The sequence below is a fragment of the Hypanus sabinus genome, chromosome 9, assembly GCF_030144855.1.
Source record: "Hypanus sabinus isolate sHypSab1 chromosome 9, sHypSab1.hap1, whole genome shotgun sequence".
Taxonomy (NCBI): Eukaryota; Metazoa; Chordata; class Chondrichthyes; order Myliobatiformes; family Dasyatidae; genus Hypanus; species Hypanus sabinus.
In genome coordinates, this window is record NC_082714.1 from 31,487,797 (window position 1) to 31,502,468 (window position 14,672).

The window sequence follows — 14,672 nt, forward strand, 5'->3', positions numbered from 1 at the left end:
AAGATGACTTGCAATACCAGAGTAAACAACACACTGGACCATTGTTACACCACCATCAAGAATGCCTACCGTGCTATTCCACACCCTCACTTCAGGAAGTCAGATCACCTAGATGTACTTCTACTCCCTGAGTATAGGCAGAGACTGAAGACTGCAGCACCAGCAGTGAGGACCAAAAAGGTATAGGCAAGGGAAGCACAGGGACGCCTACAGGACTGCTTTGAATCAGTGGACTGGACTGCATTCAGGGATTCATCTTCAAATCTGGATGAGTGCACTGCAGTTGTTACTGACTTCATTAAAACTTGTGTGGATGAGTGTGTGCCCACAAAGACATACTGTACATTCCCAAACCAAAAATCTGTGGATGAACCAGGAGTTAAGTCATCTGCTAAAGGCTAAATCTGTGGCGACCCAGGCCTGTACCAGAAAACCAGGTATGATTTACGGAGGGCTATTTCAAGGACAAAGAGACCATTTTGAACGAGGTTGGAGATGACATCGGATGCATGGCAACTCTGGCAGGGTCTACAAGACATTATTTCCTACAAAGCAAAACCCAATAACATGAATGGCAGCGATGCTTCACTACCAGATGAACTCAGTGCCTTCTATGCACACTTTGAAAGGGAGAACACAACTACATCTGTGAAGATTCTTGCTGCACCTGATGACCCTGTGATCTCTGTCTCAGAGGCTGATGTTAGGCTGTCTTTAAAGAGAGTGATCCCTTGCAAGGCAAAAGATCACAATTTAGTACCTGGTAAGGCTCTGAAAACCTGTGCCAACCAACTAGCGGGAGTACTTAGACATTTTCAACCTATCACTGTTTTGGACGGGAGTTCCCACTTGCTTCAAAAAGGCAACAATTTTACCAGTGCCTAAGAATAATAATGTGGGCTGCCTAAATGACTATCGCCCAGTAGCACTCACATCTACAGTGGTAAAATGCTTTGAGAGGTTGGTCACGACTAGACTGAACTCCTGCCTCAGCGAGGACCTGGACCCATTGCAATTTGCCTATCGTCACAATAGGTCAACAGTAGACACAATCTCAATGGCTCTATACCTATAAACACCTATATCAGGATGCTGTTCATCGACTATAGCTCAGCATTTAAACCATCATTCCCACAATCCTAATTGATAAGTTGCAGAACTTGGGCCTCTGCACCTCCCTCTGCAATTGGATCCTCGACTTCCTAACCAGAAAACCATAATCTGTGCGGATTGGTGATAACATATTCTCTACGATCAACACTGGGCACCTCAGGGGTGCGTGCTTAGCCCACTGCTCTACTCTCTATATGCACATGGCTTGGCATAGCTCAAATACGATCTATAAATTTGCTAACGATACAACCATTGCTGGTAGAATCTCAGGTGGTGACAAGAGGCCGTACAGGAGCAAGATATGCCAACTAGTGGAGTGGTGCTGCAACAACAACCTGGCACTCAACGTCATTAAGACGAAAGAGCTGATTGTGGACTTCAGGAAGTGTAAGATGAAGGAACACATACCAATCCTCATAGAGGGATCAGAAGTGGAGAGAGTGAGCAGCTTCAAGTTCCTGGGTGTCGAGATCCCTGAGGATCTAACCTAGTCCCAACATATTGATGTAGTTATAAATAAGGCAAGACAGCAGCTATACTTTATTAGGAGTTCGAAGAGATTTAGCATGTCAACAAATACACTCAAAAACTTCTATAGGTGTACAGTGGACAGCATTCTGACAGGCTGCATCACTGTCTGGTATGGAGGGCTAGTGCCCAGGACCAAAATAAGCTGCAGAGGATTATAAATCTAGTCAGCTCTAACCTGGGTACTAGCCAACAAAGTAACCAGGACATCTTTGGGGAGTGGTGTCTCAGAAAGGACCTCCAGTACCCAGGGTATGCCTTTTTCTCACTGTTACCATACTGGCAGGAGGTACAGAAGCCTGAAGGCACACACTCAGTGATTCAGGAACAGCTTCTTCTCCTCTGCCATCTGATCCCTAAATGGACATTGAATCTTTGGTCACTACCTCACTTTTTTTTCCTCCCCATATACAGTATTTCTGTTTTAGCACTTTTTTAAAAAATCTATTCAATATATTTAATTGATTTCTTGTTTATTTATTATTATTTTTTTCTTCTCTCTGTTAGATTATGTATTGCATTGAACTGCTGCTGCTAAGTTAACTAAATTTCATGTCACATGCTGGTGAAAATAAACCTGATTCTGACTCTGATTTTGGTAGTGTTACGAATGTGAAGCAACTCTGAGGGGCCGAAGGGTACAAAGTTGCCCCCTCCTTTTTGAGAATCGCAAGATCGCTATTAATTCAGGTCTGGGACCCAGGAAATGAGAGAGACATTCAGAATACACAAGGTTTGGAATGTGTCCTGAACGGAACCACTGATAACGGCCATTGTCCCTTGGAGACGGAATTGTGTATTGAGAACTGTACTATTCATTGAAACCCCTCAGGGGACAACCAGAGTGGGCTGGTTGAGGGATTGCATCATCCCAACCTGATTGACATCTGAGACCCCGAGAGTAAGGATAAAAGAGGGGACTGGGGAACAACCCCTTTAGACGTACCAGGAGAAACACCAGAAATCCCGTGACAGCGTTTTATAGCAAAAGCCGATGGGGGGCTCGTGTGCGTCCTCCCTTGACTGGGTGGCGGGCTCATCACGGAAGAATGGTTTAACTAAAGGAGAGGCCACACTTGAATGGCCACGGCAACGAGACACCTGACGGATCAAAATCATAAAGGTTGGAAAAACCCGTAGCGGTAAATGTTCCCATGATCTCTCTCTCTCTCCAACAATTGCAACACAGCAGTCCCCAATGGCTGCAGCCTGCATGAACTGAGTGAACTTTATATTTCCATCATTCAATACATTATCCCCTAGACAACTATAGAGGTTACTTCTTATTGTTATACCCGCACTTTTAGATTTAGTATTGACGACGTATGTTATCTGTATATTTGCATTGATATTATTTTTGTGTATTTTTACTAATAAATACTGTTAAAAATAGTATCATCAGACTTCAACGGACGTCTCCATCTTTGCTGGTAAGTGATCCAGTTACAGGGTTCATAACAGTAGAAAGAATTAGCCCTTTATTCAAAATAATAGCAGATGAGGAAATGTTGAATTCTGTATTATTAGCATTCTGCAGCTCAAAGTGTGGATTAATAGAGAGAAACAAGCATGGTTTTGTTAAAGGAGTCAGAGAGGATTGATGAGTGCAATGTATCTCAAAACACCTTGGATACACTCACACATAGGTTTATCTACAAAACTGAAACCCAAGATTAACAGAAGGGGAACTCTGGGACAAAAAGAGATTACAGGTCTACAATTCATTTTCAATCCAAAGGCAGGTCCACAATGGTGTTTCTCATGGGACAATAGACTACTCTTGAGTACACATTGGGCAGAAACTCTCTAGCCTTGGCTAATACTTCTACTGGCATGTGTTGAGCTCATTATTTACTAACTGACTCAGAACTACTGAGCATAATGCTGGGAAATTGCTACTCAGGTCCTGCCCCAGATTAGCGCTCATGCAGAATCCCATTGATTTCAAAAGGGATTATGGGTCTGCATCAAAAAAGCAAAGGGAAGGTTTTTAAAAAAATTTTAGTTTAATGTTTTTGAAGCACAGTTGATTCCAGATAATTGCGACAACTCTGAGAATAAAAACTAATTGAGAAAATAGCAAGGATTCCCTTTATTTATTTGGGGCAGGAGACTGTTGCTGAAGTTTCTAACTAGCATCAGTCGCTTACACTTGAATGGCCATTAGACACAATACCAGGCTTCAAGCAAATAGTTGTGTGTGTTTGTGTTCAAAACGCAGCAATTTTTGTTACTGATGTTGATGAGAAATAAGCAGCAAGTCAGTTCAGAACTGCTTTGCTCGCTGTGGTTTCAAGCATTCAAGCTTGGAGATGCCACAAACTGCCAGGGGTGAAAATGAAATGACTTCACTACTTCACCAGTTTAAAAATGACAAAGATTTGAAGGTATCAGCAACAATTTTGAATGTTACAATGAAAATCTGGAGGATGCAATTGTCAACAACATTGTATTAAGGCAGCCCATTATCTGCACTCGATGTCTGCACTGATTTGTTCATTTACAATCAAAAGAATGCAACTTGGATGAATTCGTCCATCGATAACTAATGCCATTGGTAGTGTTCTAATTTGTTCAGTAGTTTGTTTAAATACATAATTTGTTACTCAGTTTGTCTTTTTTCTAAATACCTTCTTAACTATCTCCATGAAATTTCAGTTAATTGGGGCAGCCACTTAATTGGGCCAAAATGAACTGATCCCAATTAACCAGAATCCAGTGTATTCCCAATTCTTTCATTATTTCTATTTAACTAAATTGTTATTTGCATCAATTTTAACAGGTTTTTAGATATACTGATCTAGAGGTTATGGTGAGCTAGTGAAATAATGCCTTTGCATAATGCCCCAGGAAAGCTCACAGGCAACAATATCCAGCAAAAAAACAAGGACCAGCTGAACATATTCTGTCAATTAATAACTTGGACTTGGATACATCAGACTGAAGTTTTGCAGATGATAAAATTTGGAAACCCAATAAACACTGAGGAAGATAATAATTCAAATGAACATTTAAAAAAATCAGTAGAGCAGGCAGACCTGTGCCAAGTGAAATTTCATATGGAGAACTGCAGAATGATACATATTGGTAGAAATAACGAGGGAAGACAATATGAGGGAATGGTCCAAAGCATTAATGAGGATCTCTACCGCCCATCCCACCATCTCTTTGACCCACGAATGTCAGGAAGGAGGCACAAGAGCATCAAGTCTAGGATTGCCAGTCTGGGTAACAGCTTCTTCCCTTGGGCTGAGAGACTAACGAATACCCTGCCAGCACTGAGGTCTCACCACCAGAACAGTGAGCTGGTTACTACATTGTTTACTTGTGCTGCACACTACATGCACTCATAATTTACTAACTTATTTGTGGTAATATTTTGCTTTGTGTGTTGTGAGTTATATACATTTTGGTGAGTGTGCAGTGATCCGGAAGAACGTTGTTTTGCTTGGCTATGTACGGTCAGATGACAATAAACTTGAACTTAATCTAAAAGATACAATTTTAAACAGCATCCAGGAACTGTGGATGTTTTGAATGAGACATTAAAGAAAGTAAGACTTGCTGAAAAATAGTTTAAAAATATACCACATCCTGGGTGTCATAAATATTATCAAAAGAGAAAAAAGGATAAAATGAGAAAAAAGGATAAAATCATGTTGAAGTGAAATGGGCAGTCTCAAAAGAAATATTGTGTCTAATCCTAGTCATCAAATTTTGCAAAGCACATGAAGGCTGGTTATACAAAAAAGATAAACAAAAGATTAAAAGGAAAATTAAACAAAAAAAAATAAAATCAGGGTAGAGAAGAATTACAAACTTAAGATTACTGGTAAAATAAAAACCAAAGATAACAAAAAGAAACCTTTTAATCATACTATTTAGGATCTGAAATATACTCATTTCAAAAATAAAGTCAACAAATGCTTGAAAGGAAATAACCACCCTTACAAAGAGCTGGTACCTGCCTCCTCCTCTATTGCAGTGATTCACAGACTATAAACTCAAAAATTCTGATTCCAAAATTGAACGTACCTGTTAAAGAAGCTTCAACATCAAAGGAGACAATCCAATTTGTGTTGCTGTGTTCAACTGCGATTTGCAACCATTTCATCCAAGGTGGCGAGTCCAGTGTTTTTCTGCACTTTGCACTTTCACTGCAATTTACAATCTTCAAGTAAGATTTAGGTAATGAATTTGAACCTATTACAAGACGGACAGGACAAGTTTCCACAGCGTGGTTGTTGATTGTGCAGTTTGTTAGCTGAATGGCAAGTTCTGCAGTATTTTCAGGAATAAAAATTCTGAAAGGAAGCAAACAGACAGTGTATTTGTGCTCAGTTTTGATCATCTAAAACTTAACTGTCTAAGGATGCTAAAGACTTACTTCAAGTTTGCAACTGGATGAAGAAGAGAAACGGTCATCTGCAATGAAGTATTTGGTTCAAGAATAGGCACATTAATCAATCGCTGAACAAACATCTGTGGCTGAAATACGTAGGAGCACTTGGCAGAGAAGCCCTGTTGAAAAACACAAATACTTATACCTGGAAATGTGTCAGCTTTTGTAGTCAAATATTAATAAATGAATGCAGTTACAGATTTGATGGCACAAGGGTTAAACTACTGCACTCTTAATGCAAAGGCTAGAATGAATAATCATGGCTCAATCTGAATAGCAATTTGAAAGTCAGAATTATGGAAGTGGAAAAAATGTAGAAATACAATTGCAATCTCACAATTGTTGAATTCTAACTTTACCCTTCAATGTGCCAAACCAAATTATTACAAACTATTACCTTTTTTCATAGCAAAGTTTTATTAATTTATGTAATTTTGCCAATAAAAATATTGTACACCAGTATGTTCTCCCACCACAGTCATTATGGAGCAAAACATTAAGAAGATACAACCTACAGTACTGTCTTAATACAGAGCACTTCATTATACCATTTTATCAAATGTACCATAGTTCTTGTCCCATTCCCCCAAACTAAATACATTGTTCCATTCTCTGGATTTAATGACTGTAAGATTGTGTAACACACTGTAATGTTTCACTGCTAATGTAATGGCTTCTCTGTAGCAGCAGCATTTGGGTTATGACTAGAGATAACGGGGACTTCGGAATGTGTGCCATCCATTGAGAGGCATGTTGTCTCTTCTTATATGAGAGAAAGTATTCACGTTCTTTAGTTGGCAAGAGATGAAGAGAGAAGACACAAGTGGAGAAAGATGGTAGACTGCCGGACAGAATGGTCTTGGAGCGAGGGTCTGAGGGTCAGCAACGCTCGAAAGAGGTTGATGGGGAACAAATGGACGGAAACGTGAGCTCTCATATGCACATTAGACTGCTTCATTAAAATAGGCCCTTCTTTAAAAATTTTCTTTACTAACCCTACAGTCAGATTAGCAAGGGATTTCCAAGATAGGTACACTGCCTTGAAAAAGTATTCAGTCCCCACAACTATCTTCACATATTGCTGGCTCATTTGTTAAATTTGAAATATATTTAAGTAGGATTTTTGAGCTAATCTACAAAACAATGTGCACATCATGTCAAATCAAAAAAAATTCCAAAAGCTGTCAATTTGCTAAAAATTCAAAACCAAAATAGTGAAACTGTAAAGTGTTAATTTCCTTTGTAATTCCAACACTTTCCTCAGGTGCACTATACTGTATTACCTTACCATCTCTCTTAATTTGTTGATGAAGGAAGTTGAAGGATCATCTGTTTTTAATGAATTCATAGAAGTAAATACCCTTCTCTCTGCAAGTTCCAACAATAGGGTAGGTTTTCAACAGACCAAACCAAAATGAATACAAAACAGTATTCATAACAAGTCAGGGAAATAATAATAAAAAGCACAAATCTGGGAAGGCTACAAGACCATCTCAATGGCACTGAACATACCTTAAAGCTCAGTTCAGCCGATCGTGAAAAATATTAAACCACACCCACAATGCCAGGGTCAAGCCGTCCCTTAGTCACCACAGAAGAATGGCACTTGTAAGATAAGCTACTGTGACGCAGAAGTCAGTGGCTACGACTGGAGATGAATTTCATGGTTCCACAATCTCTAAGGCCTTATACAAAAGGGTATTTATGGAAGAGTGGCAAGGAAGAAGCCCTGGCTAAACAAAAAGCATTTCCTGGTCTGTAAGGACTTTACAAAGCATCACGTAAAAGATATTGCAAAGATGTGGATGAAGGTCTTGTAATTGGATGAGACTAAAGTGGAACTCCTTGGCCTCAACACTAAGCAATACATGTGACATAAATCTAGTACTGCGCATCAGCCAGGTAACACCATACCTACTGTGAAGTATGATGGAGGTAGCCTCATGCTCTGGGGATGCTTTTCAGCAGCAGGGACTGGAAATCTGGTCAGGATTGACGGGAAGATGAAAACTGATGAATACAGAGAAATCCCAACTGATGCCCTTGAGTGACCCAGTCAGAAGCCTGACCTTAACCCAATCGAATACAGTATCTCTGCCAAGACCTCAAGATTGCTGTCCATTGCCGTTCCCCAACAAACCTACACGCTGCTTGAGCAATTTTGCTAGGAGGAACGGACAAATTTCGCTCCATCACATTATGCAAAGCTAATAATTACTTATCCAAAGAGAGCACAATCTAATAGCTGTGATAGGTAATCTGACTATGTACTGAGCAAAAAGGGGTCAGGGGGAGGTGGTGAATACTTTTGAGCTGCTGACATTTTCCATGCTTTAAAATTTTCCTTTTTTATGGGCCTCTACTGTAAAAAAAAAGGAGCATGTGATTCTCAAATAAAAATTCTCAGTTAAATTGATCAAAATCCCTGGTTGTAATATTCATTTATGTGAACAAAGGGTTGTGGGCTGAAGGCTTCTACATGGCCCTGTAAATGCAGAGTCAAGTGAATTAGTGACTAAGGAACCTGCACCCAAGCAAATCACTTCTGTAGAAAGGCTGTGCCTGTGAGACCCATTAACCAGAAAGAGCTAATGCCAGAGTTGGTATTCATGATAGTTGCAGGGACACAGGGAGGCAATGATAGCAGAATGCAACAGATCATTATTTGTGCATGTACCTCTGACAATGATATTGCTGAGAAGGAGGCAATAGATTCTAGAAAACCATCAATCCGCCACCAGCATTCTGATCTAAATACAACAGCAAGTGGGATGCAGCAACAGAGCTGAAGTTGAGAGAATGAGGTGGATTTTGGGAAAACCAGCTCAAGTTCTGACTTAGAATGCCGCATAAAAATAATTCCAAAATGAGGTAATTATTAGTTTCACCTCTTAACAGGGCTGTTAAACTACACCTCGACATCCATGACACGTCGAGTCTGCATTCTTAACATCCTGGTATTTGAAAATATATGTCACATCCGTGTTAGTACAAAAGAGTGACACTACTAAAATAAATAGCAAACTGACAAATGAAAAGGTGTACAAAGCATAGCATTTATCCCATTACCCCATATAATGCAATAGGTTGGTGAATCAACATGCAAAACCATAATATTTCAAAACTCAAGTGCTTAGTCACTATAAGTATTTACTAAAAAAAAACTTCTCCACAAAAGGAAATGAAATTCACAAACTCGCCTCAAACTTTAATGACTAAACAGGAAATTCTTTGAACAAAATTGTCAATGAATATCTCAAGCTGAAAGAATCATTCCAACAGTCATCTTCATTATTTGAACATTAAAGTATGGTTTTCAGACAAAATGGTATACTATACCTTCACTTCAATTTTGCCACCATCTTTTGGTAGGTGTGCAGCTAAAAACCAGTCACCTGGAACAGGTTTAGAAATGTTTAAGAAAGTACTGGTCTGATCACTGGACACCAATGGTATCGTAAGGTTAAATGAAGGGAGAGCAATGGTGTTTAGTCCAAACTTGGTTTGTAAAGGATTGATTACTGGAGGGGCACCAGCCCGAAAATGGCTGTTAAAGAAAATGAAGTAAATTAGATCAAACGGCATTGAGCAAAAGCTACTTATACTTGACAAGAATGTTAACTATGGAGTCGTATACCTAGAAATTTACAAAATTACAGAGAATAACCTTAAATTATATATTGACATAAAATACAATTATTAATACTGTGAATTCATTCCTTAGTCTGCCTTTTCAAATTTATTGGTTACACTTAAATGTTAACTTATTAAACATTATTTTATATCCAAGTTTGCAAAATCTTACATACATAGTTACATTAACATTTTGGCATCCCTTTGATTTTGAGGCTTGTAAAATCCATCTCATTAGCACAGTGTTTTCTGGCACTTGGAAGACAAATAGACGTGCACTTCCATACCAATTATACAAAGAAAGTTTTTGAGGAGCTTGAGAATAATATTCTGATACATACATTGGGCCTATAAAACAAGGAAAAGAGTTCATATGCACGTGACTTTAAACAATTTAAAATACACAGGTATACAAGCATTAACAAACTTGCAAAGATCTTCATTTACCAAAAGGAAAATTTTAAAAAGTGTTCGCTTACTAATTTAAAAATATAGCTTGAGTTTAAGAGGAAACCACAAAACCAATTTAAACATAAACATACCCAAAGGAATATAAATACATTATCTTCAGTCATAAAGAGCAGATAACAATCCACACTATATCAAAGCAAATCACCTTTGTACTACACTTTAAGCATGTCTATCAATATTTTAAAACAGTTACAATTACAAATATGTAATCTATATAACTAGGAGCCCACTATTGCTGACTGCCTTTGATATTATTTTACATTACCTTGCCTCAACTTTCTCCACTACATGGACAACTGTATTGGTGTTTTGTCCTGCACTTATGTAAGACTCATCAACTTTATCACCTTTGCTACTAATTTCATTCCTGTCATCATTTCAGACACTTCTCATTTCTCTGAATCGGTCTAACTTCATCTCAAGAGACAAATTATCCATTAACATCTACAATAAACCCACTGACTCCCCGAGCTATCTCAACTACAGCTTTTCCCCTCCTGAGTACTGCAAAGATGCCATCCCTTTCTCTCAGTTTCACCTCACCATTACATATATTCTTAAGATGAGACTTTCTTTTCCAGGATATCAGAAAAGTCCTTTATCAAGAAACATGGCTTCCCCTCTCTCACAGCTGAGGAGTCTTCATTTGCATTTCCTCCATTTCTTGGATGCTCATTGTCACCAGCTGCCCCATGCACCCCAGAGAGAAGGCAGGCAGATTTTATTTCATCCTCACCTTCACCTCATTTGCTTCGACATCCAGGATACAAGTTCAATTGCCATTTCCATGATCCAACCATCAGCCTCATCTATACATCTCGCTCGTTTTTCTAATTTCACAGGGACTACTCTCACTATGCCCTGTTGGTTCCCTCATTACTTCCCAGCCACTGCTCTCCACCCCAACACTTCCACCTGCAATTATCATAGGTGCAATACTTCTCTCAACACCACCATACAGGGACCCAAACAACCCTTCCAGGTGAGGCAGAGAGTCATATGCACCTCATCCAACATCATCTATTGCACTCAGTGCTCTCAACGTGGACTTCTGTCCATCGGGAAGCCCAAGCATTGACTCAATGACTGTTTTACAGAGCATGCGCTATTACAAGCTTCAGAGTGTATTTGATTTCAACCCTCTTTCCCATTCCTACACTGACCTGTCTCTCCTCACCCTTCTCCACTGCCATAGTGAGGCTAATACAAACTAGAAAACAACTCTTTGCCTTCCCCTTGGGTAGCCTACGACTCAACAGTATTAATGATAAATTTTTGGGAAAGATGGGTATGGATTTGATATTTGAGAAAGGGAAGAAAAAAAACTCATGTCTTCAAAGCATATTCTTCTTTTTGTTAAAAGGTTCCCCATGCTTCTTTGTACTTTGTCTCACTTCAGTGAGAAAGCATTCAATCAGAAGCCATATAGAAGATTAATGCACAAGAGGGCACAAAATAGGGGGCAGTTGATAAAGAAGTGAAAACAAGGAATCAGAATATTAATGGATTCTTTTTGTATTGGCAGTCCAGTAACTAGTAGGGTGAAAACACAAATCAATGCTGGGCCCTTATATGTTTACAACTTGTATTGATAGATGAAGGGAATAAGAAAATTGCAGCCAAATTTAAAAAATAACACAAGGATAAATGGGAGACAGGCTGCAAGAAGTCACTACAAGCCTTCAAAAAAATTAAAGGTAAGTGAGTGAGCAAGAAGTTGGCTGCCAGAATACAATGTGGGAAATGCAAGGGTATTCAGTGGGATAGGAGAATGAAAAACAAGCTATTCAGCAAACTTTAAACAGTGAGAGACCAAACACTAAATGCTGCAGTGCAGAGAAGTTATGGGCATCCTGCACATTAAGCACAAGAAAATGGTATGCTAATGCAGGAAGTAATTAGAAAGGCTTATCAAACAGTAACCTTTACTGAAAGAAGTACAGAACATGGCAAAGTAGAAAGGTTCTGATGCATTATTGCAGGGTATTGGTGAGATCACAGCTGGAATACAGTAGTTTAGTTTTCCATATTTAAGGGGAAATGTGCTTACAGTGGAATCAGTGCAGAGAAGATTGCCCAACTTGACCTCTGGGATGAAAGACATGAGCTAAAAAGGTTTGAACTAGTTGGGTCTACTCCATTGAAAAAAAGAACGAGAGGTAATCTTATTGAAACAGAAGATTCTGATGAGGTTTGACAGAGTGGATGGTGAGAAGAGTGTTTTGCTGCAAACTGGGGGGGGGGGGTGTGGCACAGGTTTTGAATAAGTGGTCACCCGTTTCAGGGAGATGGGGCAGAAATTCCTCTTTCAGAGAAGCATGCATCTTTGGAGTCTCTATCGCAGAGAATTATTGAGGCAGAACCATTGAAAATATTCAAAATGGAAACTGAAAGACGATTTAAACCAAAAAGCCAATCAAGAATTATGAAGAAAACAATGTGGTTTATGACCAAGACCAGATCGACCAGCATCTTACTGAATCGTAAAAAAGGCTTAAGGGACCGTCAGGCCTAATCCTGGTCTTGATTTTTGTGCTGGTCTTTTTTTGCAATACTCCCCTCTGAGTATTCTAACATACATTTAAACAATGAAAATTCAGTTCTACAATTTCATCACTCTAAACCAAGAAACCACACCCTTAATTTTAAACCCAGACTTTGAACCTTATCTAACCTGTTTCTGGAAGATGAGACAGAAATTGGCAAACTTCCCAGAAAAATATTGTACTTCATTTGTTTTTAAACTCAATAGAAAAACAAAGATAAAGTACAGTATTGTTATGTGTGTGTATAATAATATGGAACCCTAAGGGCTACACCAAGTCTAGATTCAAGATGGTGTCAGAGGCATTTTGCAACTTTTCAGGATCACAGTTAGGCTTCTGCTATTTCAGAAGGTAATCCTGCAAACCTGGAACTCTGGTGGACAGACTAATTGATTTGAATTCATTGAATGGTACTCCTAATAACTACCAAAACTCATTTCATTACACTATTTTATAAACATTTTACGCAACAGTATAATAAATTCTCCAATAAACCTGACGAGTTTAAAGGGAACAGGAAAAATACAAGTACTCCAGACTCTGTCTCCTGCCACAAACCTGCCCAGGGTCCTGATCCCTGGCATTCCAGACCCCAAACCCCTGATCCAGCCACACCACTGAACACATAGTCACAAATCCAGCCCCAACTGCAGTCTGAACCCCTGCTTCTGCATGCACAAATCAAAAGCACTAGGAATCCCCAGCTCATTTCAGACTGAGTGAGGTACATGCCAAACCATCAGGAGTTTCAAACCATCAAATACCGACCATCAGTGCTTTTTGTACTGTTCAGACGACTGTATAAAACCTTCATCAAGGATACAGAGACACACTAGGAGCTACAAGTTGGTTACTAATTGTCACTTCACAGTCAATGACATTACTCTGCAGTGTCAGATCACAGTGGCCACCCCCACTCACTTCTCCCCCCCCCAAACAAATGAGTAAAACCCAATGACTCACCATTAACTATGCTCCTCTCCCCCACTCCCACATTGCAGCCACTTACCTACTCACACTAAAATCCCCTAGTGACAGTGGAGAACTCAACACCCCTACCCACCTTCCTGCAACTCTCCGTGACAACAGTGGGACCACTCAACCTCCTCACCCTCACTTGATTCCCTCTGACAACAGTGTGGCCTCTCAACTCTCCCTGCACCCACCCACCACCCATCCCTGCTTGATGCCCCTGGCAATAATGCAGCCACTCATGCCAAAGCCCATTCAATTCCCCCTGCCAGCAGTGGAACTGCACAATCACAACCCACCCCCACCTTCCCTCCATTCCCCAATCCAACAGTGCGGCTACTCACCCCCTCACTCCCCAGCACACACAAACACACAGTTAATCTATCACCCACTCCGACCACAGCATTACCAAACCCCTCTTCCCCGGATTGCTCATTGAAGGAAGGTTGACAGCACAGGACGAGCTCTCAGCCTGATCCCGTGGCCCGGAGGTGACGGTTGGTAAACCGGCCGGTCTCGACGGGAGCTGGGGTGACCGATCTTGCTGAGATCTCCAGCTGACCCGACAGCGACGGGACGGGACGGGACGGGGCATTTCGGGCAGCCGCCGTGTTGACAGCGCTTCCGCCGGTCGCCCCCTTACCAGCCAGCCGAGCCCCGCCATTCTCCAGCATCAGCCCAAGGAGGCTCAGGAACCAAGAGACAGCCCGCCACGACACCATGGCTGTGGCTAACCGTCAACAATGCCGGACTCTCTTCCCCTTCCGCAGAAGGCCCGCTGACGCAACCGGGGCCGTGACGTCACGGGACGTGGCCCGCCGGGCACCTGGCGCACGGGCGCGCACCTGACCGACACCTGAGCAGCGAACACCTGGAGCAGCCGCCTCCGCTCGTCACTGAGAGCGCTGCCAGATCCGTTGAGAAGTTTTATTAACCCAAATATTTACTTCTGGGTCAATGAACGGGGAAAGTAATGACGGGATCTCTGGCACTAAGGCTGGCTCTGT

General features: G+C 40.7%; 1 protein-coding gene across 1 annotated transcript in view; it reads right to left on the bottom strand.

Moving 5' to 3' along the window:
• pgap6 (post-glycosylphosphatidylinositol attachment to proteins 6) overlaps positions 1–14,463 on the bottom strand; it is a 37,422-nt gene extending 22,959 nt beyond the window's left edge. Inside the window, exons 1-5 of the mRNA XM_059979417.1 lie at positions 14,309–14,463; positions 9,853–10,024; positions 9,383–9,590; positions 6,029–6,162; positions 5,677–5,945 (exon numbers count right to left, since the gene is read on the bottom strand). Of these exons, the coding sequence (XP_059835400.1) occupies positions 5,677–5,945; positions 6,029–6,162; positions 9,383–9,590; positions 9,853–10,024; positions 14,309–14,387 (862 nt within the window). The 5' untranslated portion in view covers positions 14,388–14,463. The remainder of the gene's footprint in view (positions 1–5,676; positions 5,946–6,028; positions 6,163–9,382; positions 9,591–9,852; positions 10,025–14,308) is intronic.
• Positions 14,464–14,672: the final 209 nt, after the last annotated feature.